We start from the raw sequence: 19,424 nt of genomic DNA, 5'->3' as shown, positions 1-19,424 counted from the left end.
GAAACAAAAGCAATCTGTGGATACATGCTTCGGAGACAGGAGTAAATGTGTGACGAGGTGTGAATGGAAAAAGAGTGGGACTCTAGTTACAACAGGCGGTACTCAAGAGTATGTGCGCTCATGTCGGCACATGCACAGCGTTGCTTCTGTACCAGCTGAGGTGCAGCTGTGTTTGGAGTCGGCTCTTCTGTCCAACACGGATGCATGTGACTGCGGGCATGAAAAGTGCTACACTACTGGAACCACAAAGCACAGTGTGTGTGTGTGTGTGTGTATGTATGTGTGTGTGTGTGTGTGTATGTGTGTGTGTGTGTGTGTGTGTGTGTGTGTGTGTGTGTGTGTGTGTGTGTGTGTGTGTGTGTGTGTGTCTGAGTGTGTGTGTGTGTGTGTGTGTGTGTTTGTCTGAGTGTGTGTGTGTGTGTGTGTGTGTGTGTGTGTGTGTGTGTGTGTGTGAGTGTCTGAGTGTGTGTGTGTGTGCGAGGGTGTGTCCAAGGCGAGGGTGGGGTAAAAAACCCATATATTCTATCTGTCTTTAAAGCTTTGATGCACTCAGGAATGCTTAAAGGAAAATATGGTTCTTTCAAGAAAGTACTTGCATTGATTATATTCAAATAATACAATAATACAAACTGGTCGCAAACTACAAATGGAATCATTAGATGAAGAAAAGAAAAGGCCTGGGGTGAACACACTGTGTATCATTAGCTCATTTATTAGAAATCATGTTTACTTCACAAATTACTGCTAGTGATTTTCCAAAGCATAATATAAGTTTTAAAGAAAAACATGGTCCTTGTAATGAACATGTCAATGCAATTTGAAAAACCTGCTCAGCATCAGTATGGTACAGAAATGTAACTTCCACAACAATAAATGCAGACATGCTGTTCACTTCTCGATAGATATAGTTATACTTTAGTTCAATGAATGGAATCCTGCTGAGAAGGTAGTTAAAATATGAAGCACTACAGCATCATTGGTAATGTACTCTGAAACTGGGCTCCTTTAAGTCTGGCACAGGAGGGTGTGCTCTTCTAGAGATACAGGCTGCATCAAAACCACCAGGAGGCTGACTGCTCTGCATGGGGGCAAATAAGCACAAACTAAAAAAAGAATATTTTTAGAGCATCTGTGTCCAATGGAACTATTGTGCCAGTAGAGGAATACCCGCGGACAGAAAGATCAAAGGAAATGGTCAACCCAAACTAATGCTGAACAAATGCTGGTCTTGTTTATGTACCACATCACATTTTTCTGGAGTAGCAAACTTCTTGGAATGACCGCATTGCACGAAGACATGCAAAACATCAAATATGTGAAGTTATTGGTCAAGTTATCCGTTGCCATAACACTATTTGATGGTCAAAATCAGTGGTCATCAGCCTCATAGTTATGGGTTTGAAAGGGTCTGCTAGAACTACCAGTAAGTTCACACTGATTCAATTGATCATCTATTCACAAGGTAAAGGTTGCCTTTAAAACCCTTTGCCATCAGTTTTTGAAAGCTCTGGGAGTCCTGTTGTGATTTCAAACAAAAACGTTACTTGGTTTGGTTTAGGCAACAAAACTTCTTGGTTAGGTTTTGGAAAAGATTGTGGTTTGGGTTAAAACCCTTAAAGTTGATTTTTGGTTTCACATGGGATGCTAACTCAGCTCTCCAGAGTGAAAGAGTGGTGTGTGAGTATTTTGCGGAGAATTACTAGAATAGATGATAAACCGCCTATTGAGCCGACTTGTTGGTATAATATGGCCATACCGTGTCATATCTATGGGAGTGATAAGCTCCTTACGAAGCCTATTCAGTTGATCGAATCGGCGGGAGCAGCGTGACTTGTGCAACTGCATACACAAATTAAAAGTGAAGAGTGTGGGACACAGTGCAGTGAGAGTTAATCTTGGCTGTGAAAGAATCATGAGGAACCCCCTGCTGAACTGAGGAGCAGAGTCAGGTTCAGAGTCCTCACCTCTCTGACCTCTATACCGGCCCAAGTCACACCTCACTGCAGAGTCAACAAATGCCCGGCTGCCGGCCTGCACTCCATATGTGCCACTGTGCTTGAGGAAGGGGCGAGCCACTTCAGTACAGCATTGTCCCCTCAGCCAAGATGGCCTCTCCCCTGGGGCTATAATTCAACAATGCAATGTTTACTGAACCCAGTCTTCAAGCAATTATGTGAATGGGTCTGGAGGGGGGCAGACCTTCCCTACTGTTTAAACTGTGGAGTGGAGTTGGTGTTTGCACTGCTGTGCTCTGTAACTCCATAGAGTCCTCATCTACTCTGAATGGGAATTAAACACTGGGTAGCCAGGGTCTGAAACGACAAGGCGCCACACAGAGAGACCAACCAGCTCGTCTTGTCTATACATTACCCAGCATAGACTAAATAAATCGTCAGATCAAACCGTTGCTGTGTCACATTAACCAGTGAATGAAAGGGGTTGAGTGAAAGACAACAGATTACACCAAAGACACACGCTCTGCAGACTATATAGTCGCAGGAATCCAGGCCGCCCTTCCCCCAACCACAGTCCAACCCCCAATGAAGTCAAGGGACACTTGTGACTGTCTATACTGGGAGAGATCTCTGTGCCAAAATTGTCCGCAGTGGTGCTCACAGTGGGTCTGATGTCATACATCAGAAAACAAGGTGGCTTCACCCTCTTTTATATGCTTGAGTAAGACCAGACTCAAAGACCAACTGACCTTATCAATATCCACTTGTAAAACTTTAAAAGCAGATTTGGGAGTAGCTGTCTTTACAAGTTTTTTTTATTATTATAGAATATTGAGCTGTAAAAAGAGTTGACTCAGATAATTTCTCACACCAGTAGTGCTGGTGGATCACAGCAAGATACGGGTACTCATTTGTGATGGGGAGCTCCAACCCATCAAAAGTTTTTACTGACTTTGATTGTTTGAGTTGATGCGCATGACCCTGACATTCCAGTGTGGAAGTAGGCGGGCCCGTGGTAAAACCAGTACGTGTGCTTAATTGAATCAAGAAGCAATGTGTGCCTGCTGTAGTTCAAAGTCATAGTAATGCTAAAAACAGATGCTTGTGGTTCCAGATAATTCGATTACGGTGGTACTGTTGGTTTAGTAGTCAATCAAGGCTGTGAAGAAGTGTTGAGGCCGTCTCCTATTACCTTCCAGTGTCAGGACACAATGGATGATGATAGCCATCTGGGAGATTGGATAGCTTTAGTGGGTCGATGATATTAAAGATACATAACGCATGTTGCCTTTGACGATGCAGGTGATGCTCCTTCTGTGTCAGCTTTGAGTGATGGATCATGCCATGCACAGGAGAGGCACGGCACTCGATAGCACGTCACCGCTGGATGTTAAATATACTTTGACACTATAGCTCTCAAAACGTCTGGAATATAACTGCTCATAAACTCTATATCCAGCAGGTGAAAGATTTATGTCGGCTTGGCCACCGCAACTATGTCCCATCATTCAAAAAGGCTTTCCTTCAGATCAAATCACCACAGAGGAGTCACAGATATCTCAACTATGACAGCTCTGTTTATTGGAGGGCATAAAGGTGAGACGGGATTTCTAGGGGGGGGGGCATCTATTCTCAGCAAGGCTGTGGTCGTCTATATGATTCATACCACAGATATAGCGGAGTAAAAAACATTTCATCTCAGACTGAAATATCATTAATAACGCAAGAATAAATCCCCAACAGTGCACGGGCAGTAAACTAAAGCTGGAATAATTAACTAATAAAAAAGTTGAGCTGTAACAATTTTAATAACTGATTCATCATCCAAGTCATTTATGAAGCAAAAATGCTTCTCAGGATTTGATGCTTCCTTTATTGGGTATCATGGCAAACTTAATATGATGAAGTTTTGGGCTATTGGTTGGAGAAAATACGTTCTGAAAACAGAATCTTGGGACTCAAGTAGGGCTAGGCGATAGAGCCAAACCCTTCTATCTTGATATAGCATGTAAATCCATATCTCCATGACAATATATGTCGCTACAAAGCATGTTTTCTAATCATTTCAACAAATCAATAAATAGTCTTTTTGAAATAGTCACATGGTAAAGTCTATTTTTGTGTGAATTAAAAACTTGTGTATTGTATAAGAAAATAAGTGTTTTCTCATTTTATTATGAACCAGCATCTCGAATGTGAGGATTTGTTGAGCTACGAACAATAAGAAGACACAATCTTAGTGAGGCTAATTTAGAGAATAATTGAAAAAGTCATCACCAGTGCAAACAATAATTAGTCCCAGCCCAACAGTATACCGCATAACAGTGAAAGCAGACTGAACAGGATGCGACTCCCAATATGGGAGCAACTGCAGTAGATCCTGGATGGAGCAGAATCGCACCAAACAGGTGGATTCAACGTTGTTCTTTTCTTTTTACAGCCTAACCCCTTTTTTTTTGTTTTGTTGCATGAGCCCAACTTTTTGCCAGGACGGAATTTAGAAATAAGGAAGACAGAGAAATAAAGTCAATCTAAATGTGTGAAGACAACACAGGACCAACAAGCAAAATAAATCACAATTGCATGTATGTTTTTCTCACGAGATCCCAAAATAAAGCCAACTCCATGCACATGAAATATTAAACATGCAGTGTAGGGAATGCAACGTGTAGCCTTACTAAGTTTGAGAAGGTTTAGGAGTTGGGGGGAGACTATGAATAGCTTGTTTCTATGGACAAACTTAGCCCGGCTTCAGTCAACAGCAACTTCTGGTTTGTCATATTACTTTTATAAGCATCTTTACAGTGAGTGCTGATATGACTGTGAGGACGGGACTCTGTGATACAGCCCCACTTGCATGTGAGCAGCCCTGCACCACCAGCAGATCACACCATTCACTGAACATAAATAGTAACATAAACACATGCCTGATACTTTGTGTTTTGCCTTTAATAGGGCATAAAAGCAGTGGATTTGTAATCTTGACCTCTGGGGGGAATAAATGCTTTTATAGGTGAGTGTGTGAGTGTGTGTGTGTGTGTGTGTATGGATGAAACATAAATAATCCACAGTGGTTTGTTTAAAAAGATAAAAGTTTGAGCTCACTTACAGTAACCAGCTGGCATGTGAGTACCAAAGAGAGGATAAGTCCACAGACCCAAGTGGTCGGAGTGCCCATTTTTCCACCAACCCAGCGCAGGCTGCAAATGCTGGGGGAAAAGGAAAAGCCGAGGTCCCTCACTCCTCCTGGCCGCTGCAGCGGTGTGCTGTCTGCACCTTTCCTTTTCTTTTTTACAGACTTTTCTTCTCTGTGAAGAAACCCGACTGCTCCGCTGCGTCCCACACCCGGTGGGACTTCATCAACAGGTAAAAAGCGATCCTCTTGCGCGCTTTTTTCTCTTCAGTGGAGAGGCGGGGGGGCGCGCAAAAGGCTCCAAACTTGCTCCTGTGCACGCCGAAACTTGGGACTTGGAGTGGGGCTGAATGAAGCCTTGCGAAGTCACTGGGAAGTCCTGTGCTGGGATATAGCAGAGTGGGAGAAAGCGGGAGAGAGAGAGAGAGAGAGAGAGAGAGAGAGAGAGAGAGAGAGAGAGAGAGAGAGAGAGAGAGAGAGCGCTGCCGAAAAAGTAAAAGGCGGAATGGAATTCAGGGAGTGCTGAAAGCGAAGACGGCTAATCCGAGTGAGGGGACACGCCACCTAGGAGCCCCACGGTGGCTCTGTACATGACCACACACTCCTCACGTGTGTCGGGTCCTGAGGAAAGGGCTGTGGTAGTATTCGTATTATATCCCCCACATGGATTTAAAGTCTGTCAAAGTCTGTCCGCAGCACTTAGTACAAAGTGACTAAGCAGCCTACTGTGTCATTTGGAGGCATGGGTGACCGGGGGTGGTTGTCACAGTAGGGTGCTTATTTCAGCCAGACCAGAGGGCGCTGTTTGCATCCTGTTGATATCAAACATTTGCTGTGATGTCATTCCTACCTGATTTCTACTTGGCCATGTTGTGGAAGACACAACAAAAACATTGGGATCAGATGACATGTTGTTATTTTTATAGTAAAGGTGTGTTGCTCATTAGGTATTTCCTTCTCTCTGTTCTTTGTCTTCTTTCTGTTTATTTATTCATTTATTTATGTATTTATAGTACTCAAAGTGTTTATTTATGATGTCTATTTTTGCACAAATAATATGCACAACATGCAAATGCACAAAGCACTTATGTCCACTGTGGCACAACAGTGCAAGTGGAGGATGACCAAAGTAAGAATTTCACATCCGTTTTTACTTTACATTAAAGTTACACATGTTCTTTAAAATCTTTGTTTTTGTTTTCTGGAACCCCATTGAAAACTATTGGGTCAACAAAGTCTCAGAGTGGTGGTTAATAACTAGCTGTTAAAGCACGTAATACAAATGAAAGGTGTACCCATTTCAAACCAAGACCTTAATCTTCCATCTAACACAGGACGGACTATTGTGAGATGTGTTGATGATGACAAATGCACGCAAAAATAAAAAACTGTGACAACCATCCCCGGTCTCCCCTACTTCACTGTTTTCTGCTACTTTATACTCCCCCACTACGCAGACACAAATATTCTGTAATACCCTGCATCATTTTCACTTGCTACTTTTCAGATTCACATTAATAATACAAAATGTAAATCAACAACTACATAATGATGTAATATAGTGGAAAAAGATAAGACTTTATTAACCCGTTGGTGAAATTCACAAGCTACCTAACAGTATATAAAGTAGGCTAGTTAAACTTTGCCCCACCTGCCAGCTGCAACATTCAAGTGCAAAAGTACTTATTAAGCCGAATGGCTCCTTTCACTATTATAGAATATTATATTATTTAGTCTTTATCATTGCTTTTTTTTCATATTAAAAGAACCAACAACTTGTACCTTTGTCATTTAAATGTAGTGGAGTAATATTTCCCGATTAGACTAGAATGGAAATACTGAATTAAAGTAGAAGTTCTTTGTAAACATAGTATTTGACTAAACGTCATATTTATAATTAGTCCTATAATAACATTTCCTGCAGGGACTTTTATTATAGATGTGCAAAGCATTACAAGATTACAACAATAAGATACAATCATTTATTGTACGCAAGACACAAACATAAGTAATTTAACATTTTCTTTCTAAAGAAGAAGAGACTTAATCCTCAGGGAATTCAGTGCAATGCAACAAACCTGCTCCACGCCTATAGTGTACTTTTCATGCCCTCAAGACATACATTTTTCAAAGACCTTCCTGGCATTCCTCAAATGTAGTATAACTCCAATTAATGTTCTACTTCATAAATGAATGGTAAAAACATTTTTTACGTAAACATCCTTGTCATTAAAAGACTAAGATTCCCCTAGTCTGATATAAAATAGAACTCATTCATTCATTTAACACAGTAAAGATAAGCATTAAGCGCCCTCTCCTGGAGGTAGAAGGGGCTCTGCACCCAAGACTACAATTACTCTATACAGTGGATAACAAAGGACCATCTCAAGCATCAAGTAAAAATAGAAACACAATTAACTGTCCTCTGTTGCTTTCCCATCAGTACGAGTCCTAAATATAAGCCGTGAAACACATTGTAAACTACTTGTTAGGATGGAAGTCTGTGTGGAGGACTGTAGGTTTGTGTCCATTCATGCCGCTGCTGTAAAGAGCCCACTGTAACACTCAGGGACAGCTGTTGCCAATTAAAAGCTGCACCCTGAATAGAATTGGCGAGGAGCTGAACTCATTTGCTCACCAAAATAGGCTAAAAAGAGAGATGAATAGAAAGGGCAAGTCGGTTGGTATGTCATGAATGTAGCACGTGTGAGATTTGCATCTTTACGATCAAAATAGATTACAAAAGCTGTAGTCTAAATATTAAATATTAAAAGGGGACAAGCTCATTTTCAGGTTCATTCTTGTACTTTGCTTCACTTGTACTAGAAGAAGAAGAGGAAGAAGAAGAAGAAGTAGACATACTTCATTAATCTGTTTTTTATACATATTACACACATAGGCCCGAAATACATCCGTTCACATCACACTTGTTTAGGATGCATTTTAGACCAAGAGTGTATTCCAAACTAGTGATGTCACACACATCTTTATCTCAAATGTAAGATGTGAAAAACACAGAAAAACTTCAGGACATGAATGTGACAACAGTATCAAACATACACCATTCTGCACTGTGAAGCTCAAACCACCTTGTAACTGTGTTAACCATAACAAAAGATATTTTTGAGTGGAGGGGGGCTTTAAATGGCTCTTCTCACTGTGATAGCTGTGTAATAAAAAGGAAACATGACACTGTAACATGATAAATGAGGTAGAACTAAAAGATATATGCAAGGGGCGACAAGATATTGCATGTTGTTTTATTTTAAAGGATCACAGGCCAAAAAAGATTGGAAACCACTGCTGCAGTATGTCCAATAATGAACATTTGCAATATTTAGTATTTCACTGATGAGCTTCTTTGTTGATGCGATATTCAAGATGACTGGATACAGACGACACGCTTTATCTCAGAGACTGCAGGCCTCAGAGCGGACATTTGTTCCTGTGTCTTTAGACTTCCCTTGAATACACGAGCGAGAGATCATTTCTCTTCTTTGACTGTGAATGCATACTCGAAGCATCTCACTGACCACAGTGGTGTGATTTGAGTACTCCTCCCTTGCCTCCCGTCAGCAGAAAACGACTGGAAAAATTGTGTCGAACATGTTTAGTCAAAACTGTCTCAACCCATTATTATAGGTCCCGAAAACCAATGTACCACTCAAAGAAATGTTAAGGATACTTCCTCGACTTCTGGCCGAGTCCTCTGTGACTCAAAAGACAGCATCTATTTGGTGTTTCAAGAGAGTAAAGTACACTGCTGTTTAACTAGCATGCTTATCTATTACACAAAGATTCTTAATGAATAATAAAAACAATAATGTAATAAAAGAAAGTTTCATGTCTGGCTTTCAGAAAGGCTTAACACAGCTGATGAGCTGAGATTTATTGTAGAGTACAGAAAGCTGAATGAATTATAGAAGCAAACAACCAAATACAGACATGGAGTCAGGCTTATTAAACAGTTTTATGTCACTACTGAGAGACAACTTTCTCCAGCTGGGACCGTCCTTCACAACGTTACATTAATGAGCAGACTGTGAGTGCAGGCCAAATCTGATTCCATTCAGCCATGAGGTAGGGTGGTGAAGATGTCACATGACTCACTGTCACACTGACCAGCTCTGTGTGTTACATTCCAGTATCTGCTGCACAGTGTGTTGCCAACTGCAGCTGTAGAAAACAGCTGTTGACAATGAGCGACCAATCAGCCAAAGAATATAAAATGTTTCCGCTCTGCGTGCGGGTCAACGCCCTTGGACTCTGATACACATTAAGTTTTATTGGAAGATTTCCTTTTTCCCTTCACTCAACTTTTATATGGGTCATATCTTTCCTTTCCATCCACCCTCATTTTCACCGAATAACTAGAGCAGTTTATTAAGAGATACTTAAACTAAGAGTCAGCAAAGGATAGTGTCTCTTAAATCGACTTGCAGAATACAAATGGAAGATTTAGTTGATTAGCTGCTCTTGAAACTGACAGCGACTAGGTGTCAGACACCAGAACTTAGAAAAACTAGAGCCCGACAGATGCAGGATTTCCAAGACTGATACAAATACAGATTGATATGCAGACAGTACAGTGAATTTTTAAGATGAAATGAAAATAGACCTTTCCCTTTTTCTATGCAAAGGCTGATTTCTTAAACAAATAACTTTATTAAAGAATATTTAACTCTGTCAAACAATTTTAGAAATGAACACTGAGAAAAAAAAAGTATAAGTGACAGCCTAGACCGATTGGCCGTTAAGAATCTACTCATTTCCTGAAAGTTAAACTGAGTATTGTCACCTGAATCTTTGCTCTTATGCTTACAATTGAACGGTTGCAGAGGAAGTTGAAGGAATCACACATTTTCTTGTAGAGCCTATGTAGACTGTGTGTAAAATAAATAGCTGTTTCACCATTTCTAAATCAACCAAGAATTGTTTTCATCATTATATGTTCTATAAAAAAGGTTTTTATATCAGTGCTTATTGGAAGACATATGATGAAAAGCTAGATACAAATATGTCTATCTAAGGCACTATATGGTCTAGAGGCTTTAATAAGGCCCCTGCTAATTGTGCAGGAGTAATGACAGAGGCGTCAAATATACACGTCATATATATAATGCAGTGTCTCGACCTATCAGGAACCCCGACTGGGTGTCTCCCGAGACAAGTTGCCTGTGTTCACGTGGTCAAAGAGGCATTAGGAAGACATACATAGCATATTCAAGTCTATCTATAGCTGTGACTTGCATCCAAAAGACTGTGCTGTCATTCACCAAAATAAACACAGATGCATGAATGGAATGCAAGCATACACACACACATTCAGACACACCGGGAAAAGTTGACGCCCCAATGTTATTCGGGGTGAGCAGCATGGCTCTGGCGTCCAGTTCATCGGACATGCTCAGACAGTAGCTGCTGGAGGACTTCGAAGGGACATTCACCTACTCCACCAGTGGAAAGGGTACTAAACCTCAACACATATTTAAAAAAAAGAATGTTCCCAAATGAGACCAGTTTAAGTGCATGTCTAATATTTTAATGTCACAAGGATTAGCTGTTAGTAAGTTCATCGTTAGTAATTCAGGTTTGCCCTGCTAACGCCATTGTGATGTGCTGAACTGGGACATGCTGTTCATCCACATCCTCCACATCACTAGGGAACTGGCTGTGACACATCTCACCTATAAACATATATACGAGCAGTACATTAGGTCTTACAACTCATCTGGATCTGAACTTGAGAAGGTCAGAGAGAGAGAGCTCTCGTAGGATTTTATTACGTGTCAGTGGATGGAATACACTTTACGACTTTAGCCTCTCGGCACACACAAATTGATATTTAAATAAAAGGGGTGCTCCAGTGATGTCGTAGGGGGAAGGGCACAGGGGACTTGCCAAGTGCAAAGAATGGTCCAAATCGACACAACAGATGTAAACAAACAAGACTATATCAGAAATGTGTCTTTTTTTTATTTGATTCGGCCAAAAAACGAGCTTGTAGTGTACTTTTCAGGCCCTGAAGCCAAATATCTTTCCAAGTCCTTTCTGGCATCCCTTGACTTAACTCCATTCTACTCAATGTTTTATGGCCATTCAAAGACTCAGATTTCCGTTTTGGGAGAAAACAGAACTGTTGTCACATAACTGCAATGCTCAACTCAATTCCAGCTGTGGACCTTGTGTCTTGCTAAACAGAGCAAGCGTGGGCATTAAGTGCCCTCTACTGGAGTTAGAAGAGGCATTACACTGATGAATACAATGCCTTCTCCTTGCACCGGATACAAAAGGACCAACTCAAGCACCAAGCCAATATAGAAAGACAATTAATTGTCCTGTGTGGGTGAAATAGATAGCGTGACCTCATCAAGAGACACCCTGAAACATTGTCCCTTTTACCTCAGAGACAAAAGAATAGAAATGTGAAAAAAAAAATAACCTGACTTTATACCCCAAACATGAAAACACTAAATCCTTCCCTGCCTGATGTATGTCCTTCAAAACTACCTGTACCCCATTTTGTAATGAAGACTTCTTATTATACGTTTGTAGCCTCCAAGCTCGAGCCCAGATAATGATGATGATGTCGTAGACTTTGGACCACTCCAGGTGACGCAACAACTTTTACTGTGAATGACAACAATAGGAAAGTACATCACCTCACAGAAGTTATATTAAAATCCGTTTGGTAAAGCTGACACTTTATGTTTGAGTTGCTGAAATGTGAAGATAAAAGTTTTGTTAAAAAAAACCATGAGGTCAAAGTTTCAGATGTGGTTTAACTTGTTTGCTTATTATGCTATTATTATATTATATTTTGGTTGGGTTTACTTTGCAACAAATTAGTATTTATTTAATGGGGGCTAACCAAAGACTGTTTACAAATACCAACTTTAAGACAACTATGACATTAATAATTCACATAAAATAGTACTGATACGATAACAGGTGTGTAACACTGCAGCATAATACATGTTTGTTGATCAGAGTGTTCATTATCATTACCCAAACAAAAGATAATTAACTCTGACCTTGTCAGTCAATGTGTGGATATTTTGTCTTGGATATGAGAGATGCGAAGCCTCATCTTGGTGCTGTGGAACCCTGTTGGTACCTGACATCTCAATGACAGCATTTTTCCATTTTAATGAAGCAAAGGGAAACAAACAGGCAGTTTGCAGAAGCCCTTCTCCCTCAGAGACTTATGGAGTGGGTAAATATCTGTGTGGTTTCATAGCACTAATGCTGATAAACATCGCAGAGGCAGTGCATTACATGAAGCAGTGGCGTATAAAGAGTTTTTTGACAGGGGTGGCCCAAGTGGTGCACTGATTTATGTAGTATGTGTGTGCGCCCTTGTGGGTCTGTTACTGGGGTGGCACCTTAGGCAGCCAATCAGATATAAGGGGTGGCCTAGAAACGCCAGGATGACTCGGTGCAAGGCGGAGTCATCCCTAGTTCCCTGGGTCCGATGTTCCCAAACCCTTTCTCCCCAAAAAGGTTCCCCAGTCGCATAAGCCTCTGCTTTGGCAGATTTAAATCAGCATTTTTTTGGGGAAAGGGCTTATGGTTAGGGGGTAGTGTTAGGGTCTACATAGGCCTATTTGTCGGGGAATTCGGTACTGATTGTGGGAAAAAAAGGGCCGCTGTTCCCCGGTCACAAACAAAGTAGGGAATATAGAACCTTTAAATAGGACATGGGTACACTCCCCATATTTATATATATCTTAGGTACCATTTACATAGTGATTGCATTACTAATGCACACATCTCCATAGCCGCTTAAAAAGGGCTTGTTATTTGACTGTGTGGAGCAGCGCCTTTTGGAGACCCCCTGGTCTTTAAAGTGAACATAGAAAAGCCAGTTGAAATATATAGATATATCACAACAACAACAAGCGTGAGGAAAGAGAGTAGTTGTGTGTTCCTTTCCCTTGGTTTGGTTCAACTAATTATTCTTATCCGTGTACACAAGTTCATTAAAACATAACCTTACTCATTTTTCTATATGGTTAAGTCTGTTCTCTGCAGGCTAAAGAAATAAAAGAAGCGCATGGATGAGCACATATTTGATCACATTTGAGGTGTCTTATGTGACATGACATATGCGAGTGTAGACAAACTTTTAATGTGGGCTTGATTTATTCATTTATTGTACAACTGTACAAATGCCATTAATAAAATTTTGTTGGTACTGTCATGTATAGGACCTGAGAGAAAGAGTATGTAACTTCAAAGATAAGGGGACTGTTTTAGTGTACATGATGTCTGCTACAGTCAATAGTGCATTCATCATCTCAATGGTTGTATTTTTTTTTTTTAAATGATTACAACTTTAAATTGTATTTGCTGGGAATTTTGCCTTCCTAACCAGTTAATCCAGAATTACTTCTTGTTTTCTCATTTGCCGTTCAGGTGTCTGTGTTCATTATTAACAAACCACCTGTTCGGTTCTGTGTGGTCTGTGATTGATCAGTAGTATTTCATTTTTGGGAGGACGCACAGCATTTCAAAGAGGAGGTTGGCACCAGTCAGTGCAGTGTTTCCTGTTGAGAAAAATAAAAGGATAAATGATGGTTGCAAAAAAAAAAAAAAAAAAGAATCTGAATGAAAAATAAAGTGTGAAAACTAAGTACCTGTGGTGTCGTAGGCCGGTGACACCTCCACTAAATCGCATCCGACAAGGTTTAGGCCACGGCATCCCCGAATGATCTCAACTCCCTTAATATACAAACAGATAACGAAACTATATTGGTATGCATGCAGCCAAGAAGATAAATAACAACAAGTCATGCATTTCTGTTAAAAAAAACAGTACTTTAGTAAACAGTTTCCAAATTGTATTTAAAAAAGAAGATAGATGAAATAAAGTCTGTCACCACATTTACCTGTATAGGAGTAAGCCCTGCTATCTCCGGTGTGCCTGTTCCAGGAGCGAAGCCCGGGTCAAGAGCATCAATGTCAAAGCTGAGGTAGACTGGACCGCTGCCCATCTGAGCCCTGACCTCAGCCATCAGAGGTGCAAGGGATTTGAACCAACACTCTTCCACTTGTACCACACGGAAACCCTGCATAATATACAAATCAGGGTTGTTTGATCAAAGACAAGCGTTCTTTCTTTCCTAAAAGGGACGATATACAACATTCTTACTGCCCAACAGCTGTTTTTTCTCAGAATGTCAGCACATACCAGGCCTTTCTCAAAGAAGACATTCAGATATGTCACAATAGGAAATGCACAGGTGTAAATAATGAAATGAATGAAGCTGAATTCCATTTTGCCCTGTGATATTTTACATTCTGACTCACTGTCATGGATGGGACACTTGGGACTAGAGTAAAGCTAGAGTAAAGTAGGCCTGGGCTTTTACATCTATGACAAGTCAAAATGTCTGCTGTGGAAAAGGCCCATCACCATAATGTATTAAACATGACCAGGTGTGCATATAAAGTCGGTCTTTAATCTAATGTTAATTAGATATTAATTAGATCAACATACGTTTGCGCTCATATGGTAATATGTAGGAGGTAATACAGTGATTTACTCTCTTATTAAAGCAGTTGCAGAACAAAAGTTCCTCATAAATTTGCGGATTTCTAGAGCACATGAATCAAGACATACAACAATAGTCACTTAATTTATTATTTGACTAAAAGAAAATTAACTATTTTGGTTGTCATTTTTTAAGCAAAAAAACACCCATATTTGCTTGTTCCCACATGTGAAGATTGGTCATGATTTACTGTGGTTTTTGAATGTGGTCAGTCAAAACAAAATATGAAAAAAGACATTATCTTGGACTCTTGATGAAATGATTAATCAAATAATTTACATAATATTCAGCAGAAAAAATGATAATGTTTGTTTACTTTTGTTACAGCCCTACATTAAAGGTCCTATATTGTATAAAGTGAGATTTACATGTATTTTTATAATAACTGTATAAAGCAGGTCAAAGTGTTGCATTTATAATATGAAAGTATAAAAACGCATAATCCACAGAGAAATGCACACACAGGTGAAACTGTGCCTTTAAACAAGCCGTCAGGACTTCTGTACAGTTGTGACGTCACAATTATACTATATATAGGTAAAAAGTGCTGCTACAGTGCTGTTACATGCATTCCCTGACTGCAATGACGGTGCAGAGATTACCCGGACACATTGACCAATCAGAGCAGACTGGGCCTTTATGGGAGAGGGTCGGACAGACAGTTTTTCAAATATAAAAACATGTAAACATATTCTAGTAGAAACCCACAAGTATGAACCTGAAAATGCACGATATGGGACCTATAATGTAATTAGTCCTACTCTCCAGACAGAACACGTACCTGTGCTCGGCTCCATTCATAGGAATCTGCAGAATAGCCTGAACCACGCAGGCCGATCTGGACCACTCTCTTGCAGTCCAGTAGCCCTTCCTCTACACAACGTCTGAACGGAGTCCCGTGTCCGATCTTCTCTCCCAAGACCACATCGCTGGTGTCTGCATGAGCATCCACATGGACCAGACCCACTGGGCCATGCCTGACAAAGGATTACAGGACAGACTGAGTGAGGCGACAAGAACACGGTGCATTAAAGAGACAGTTCATGTTAAGAGTATACCGTTTTACATGGAGTGGAAGATTGGAACTGATGTAGAACAAAATATATTAAAGCTGAAACATTTACTGGATCCACCTTCTTAGAAGTAAGGATTTACTGCTTTTGATTGAATATCTTTGGGGTTTGGACTGTTGATCAGACAAAAAAGGACATCTCAGAACTTTTGTGATGGGGCATTTTCCACTTTTCTTTAGACTTTTCATAGACTAATCATTGAATTGTTGTGTTGTCATGTCTTAATTTGTCTAGGGCAATGCAAACGGATGATAACTTCTCATCACGTAGAGGCCCTGGCAATAAATCATGGCCTACTCACTTCTCTGCAACAGCTTGCAGGATGGGATATGCAATTGTGTGATCGCCACCTGCAAACAACAAAGTAAAGTCTGACCTTTGATCAAATATGAGCTACAGTTTACAAGGCTATTTAGAAGGCCAATAAAGGTACAGGCATTACACAGCTTTGCTTTGGTTGTAATTAAATATTCACTGAGTTATGTTGACTGTTTGCTCAGCAGGTGAACAAATAATGTAAATCCATTCTTCTCCTCGTCACTCACCCATAGTCAGAGGAATGCAGCCAGTCGTCAGGATCTTTCTGTAGGCCTCCCTGATGCGTTTGCAGGTGTCCTTCAGGTCGTACACGTTCACATTGACGTCCCCAATATCAGCCACCATAAGGGACTCATACGGTGCTGCTCTGGTGCCACTGTTGTAAGATCTCAACATGGCGGATTCCACTCGGATCTGTCTGGGACCAAACCTGCAGACCAAGAGTGCAGCTTTTAGGTATTTGTTCTTGAGTATTTCCATTTAATGACACTTCCCCGGCACTACATTTGACAGGGAAATACTCCAGAAGCATATATTTTCATGGACGGATTATGACATAATTGCCCCCTGGGCACTGACTTCTAAGACGCCCCCCAGTCTGTCTACATATAATAAAAAATCCAAACTCAGACTTTCTTATTTTGTGACCCTTTGCATCTCCTCATAGTTATTTTTCATCCTTTTCCCCCATCCATTTTAGTTTTAGGTTTCCTTGTAGTCTTTTGTCTGGACCCTGGAAATAAAAAAATGTATAATAGCTGTCATCCTGTTACAAATGTGTCAATAATGTGTTATACAGGCCTCTTGTTGCATCAACAGGCAGGTGCAGAGAAAACAGCCCCACCTCGCTCCAGGTCGGTTGGAGGTCCCAGTATCTATTGGGACCCCGATGAACGCCGCGTCGAGCCCGTCCGCCGTCTCCTGGTAAGGTAACTTGGCCATGGTGGGGATCCCCGACACTCGGGCAACAAACTCGGCGCTCGGCGGCACATTGAAACGTTTCCCCGAGCACTTTCTGGTGGGGTTTGTTGTGCACAAACCTCCTCGTCTGTCGCTGCAGAGAGACACAGTTTGACGGGGCCGTACGGAGAAGACGTCCGCTGCAGCCCCTCTGTGACCAACACTCAGAGGGATCTTCAGGGTTTTCCAGACTGAAAACATACTTGCTGAGAGTTAGGAGTTTGTTATGGAGCTGTGTGGTCGGGTTGGTGACAAGGACTTCTGATGATACCTTAAGTACCCCTTAGTAAGGTCGTAACTTTTTGTATTAGCCACACAGGACATGAAAACTAATCATAAATAATAATAATAATTAACAAAATAACCTAACTGGGCTGCTGGGTTGATTTCATCGTCTTTGAGCATCATGTAAACGCAACGCACAGTCACATCACGGTGTAACTATTGGTATCGTTCATTCGTGTGACTGCGGATTTCAAAATTACGAAGTGGTTGTGAGCGTGAAGGCAGCACGAGTCCATTAATCAGTAGCGGGGCAGGTCGGAGGGGCAACGTGTAAAAAACCAAAACAACACTTGACCTAGTTTGACTTTAACTCTAGGTCACATTTAAAGATTCAAACAAAAACAGACATTAAACTTTTTTAAATAAGCAAGTCAACGTTTCAGTTTCAATAGTTTCGCTGTGAAGCATGACTTTGCAAACAGACCTACTTGTTGTAAATCACAATAATGACATAGTAAGTCAGCTTTTTGAGTTACAAAGCTACCATGATATTAAAAAAATGAAAATTATGATCATTATTAAAAATATAAAAATAATAATAATAATAATAAGTATTATTATTATTATTATTACCTGCACTTACCATGATGTCTTATAATAATAATAATTATTAATATTATTATTATCGTTATTTCAAAAATAAAATTAATATTAATTATTAAAAATACAATTATTATTTTGATCATTATTCAAAATACTTTTTATTATTATTATCCAGTGTGTTTTTATAGTCTGTGGCTTTACCTTATATTTTATGTTATTCTATGTATTTACATTATTACTATTTTTGAGTGTGTTTTATTTTTCATCTTATTTACCAATAATTATGGCATTCTAGTCATGTTGTATGTGCTGCATTTCTTGGATGAAAGGTAATATGCAAAAAGTTACGTTTAGTTTAAGTTATTATTAAACTGCATGTCTTAATATACAGTCTATGCTTATAATAATAATTATAAACATGCTATGAGTTAATTAAGTCAGAGTCGTATGTAAACCACAGTATGTTGGTTCATTCATTCATGTGGATGTGGAACCGTTGCGGTAGACCGAGGTGTTTATTAATTGGTGTTCTGTGCGTGCTCACTTCACCTGTCCTCCTCCAGAGGCACAGTGTGTGTGTGTGTGTGTGTGTGTGTGTGTGTGTGTGTGTGTGTGTGTGTGTGTGTGTGTGTGTGTGTGTGTGTGTGTGTGTGTGTGTGTGTGTGTGTGTGTGTGTGTGTGTGTGTGTGTGTGTGTGTGTGTGTGTGTGTGTGTGTGTGTGTGTGTGTGTGTGTGTGTGTCAGCATCAGCAGATCCGCTTTTGACGCTGCGCACCTCAGACGCGAACACACACACTTTTCTCTTTACATTGCATAATAGCGACAAGACATCATGGTAAGTGCGGTTTAACTTTATTTATTTAAACACTTTATTCCAAGATATGTGGATTTTTGACTGCAGTCTAACATTAAAATGGATGGGGCGGAGAACGGGTCGTGTATGAGACTACCGTTACCCTTTGGTTCGTCATATTCCACCGCCCATTGAGACAATACATGGTTTTATGTCAATATTATTATTGCTGCCAGACACTTAAAACATCGTGGGGTTTTCACTACAGTGTGCATTCGTGCACAACACACGGCTTATCCTCTTACCATGCAGATAACTCGTCTAAATCAGCTCCCGTTGCCTGACCACTGTGTTCACGCTGACTTACCAGTTTGTACCCCGAGCTTCTGTCCATTTTATATCACAGCTTTTATATAAATGTGAATTTCATCAATTTAGGGCTCCTTCTTCTGAAGATCTTTTGTCTGTGTGCATTCAATTAAACAAAACCACCTACTGTATAAAAGTCTATATTTATACTAGAATAAAATAAAATAGAAATGGCAGCAAATCTCAGTGAGAATGTGTTCTTCTAAAGACAGGACTCTGTATCGTGCCTGACCTAGATAATCCTCTCCCTACAGTAGCCCTATGAGCTTTAGACAGTTTTGTGTCGCAGCAAAAATTGGATGGGCTCATGTAAAACAAATGGCCTCAGTCAGATAGGATATCCCAGATAAAAGGTGTAACAATAAAAGCTTTTGGTCCGAGGAGGGAATAATTATTCAAAGCACTTTGTGAGGATATGTAGCATCCATTTAAAGGCGCT

At 40.3% G+C, this 19,424-nt stretch overlaps 2 protein-coding genes across 10 annotated transcripts in view; both read right to left on the bottom strand.

Annotated features, from left to right (window-relative positions):
• The window catches only part of hspg2 (heparan sulfate proteoglycan 2), a 100,613-nt gene extending 95,124 nt beyond the window's left edge, over positions 1 to 5,489 (bottom strand). For all 8 annotated transcript variants that reach the window (XM_083920755.1, XM_083920756.1, XM_083920761.1 and 5 more), the window contains exon 1: positions 5,065 to 5,489. In XM_083920755.1, coding sequence (XP_083776881.1) covers positions 5,065 to 5,133 — 69 coding nt within the window. In that variant the 5' untranslated portion in view covers positions 5,134 to 5,489. The remainder of the gene's footprint in view (positions 1 to 5,064) is intronic.
• Positions 5,490 to 10,816: 5,327 nt separating this feature from the next.
• On the bottom strand, positions 10,817 to 17,200 carry agmat (agmatinase (putative)). Of its 2 annotated transcripts, XM_083919416.1 has the most exons (8): positions 16,881 to 17,200; positions 16,264 to 16,466; positions 16,020 to 16,068; positions 15,427 to 15,622; positions 13,980 to 14,159; positions 13,728 to 13,812; positions 13,535 to 13,637; positions 10,817 to 11,718 (listed from the first exon to the last, which is right to left on the bottom strand). In XM_083919416.1, exons 1-7 carry the CDS (start codon positions 17,195 to 17,197, stop codon positions 13,564 to 13,566), a joined length of 1,104 nt encoding a protein of 367 aa, XP_083775542.1. In that variant the 5' UTR covers positions 17,198 to 17,200; the 3' UTR covers positions 10,817 to 11,718; positions 13,535 to 13,563. The 2 variants fall into 2 exon arrangements, with proteins under 2 accessions (XP_083775542.1, XP_083775541.1); XM_083919415.1 differs by lacking the exon at positions 10,817 to 11,718 and having other exon boundaries at positions 13,181 to 13,637.
• Between the last annotated feature and the right edge of the window lie 2,224 nt (positions 17,201 to 19,424).

Source organism: Echiichthys vipera (genome assembly GCF_963691815.1).
Source record: "Echiichthys vipera genome assembly, chromosome: 9".
Lineage (NCBI taxonomy): Eukaryota > Metazoa > Chordata > Actinopteri > Perciformes > Trachinidae > Echiichthys > Echiichthys vipera.
This window is presented reverse-complemented; position numbering and strand designations above follow the sequence as displayed.

Coding starts and splice junctions, on each gene's coding strand:
- agmat (XM_083919416.1), bottom strand. CDS start 17,197: ATGTTTTCAGTCTGGAAAACCCTGAAGATCCCTCTGAGTGTTGGTCAC. Junction 16,069..16,263: donor CTGCATTCCTCTGACTATGG/GTGAGTGACGAG, acceptor TGTTGTTTGCAG/GTGGCGATCACACAATTGCA. Junction 14,160..15,426: donor ATGAATGGAGCCGAGCACAG/GTACGTGTTCTG, acceptor TATATTATGCAG/GGTTTCCGTGTGGTACAAGT.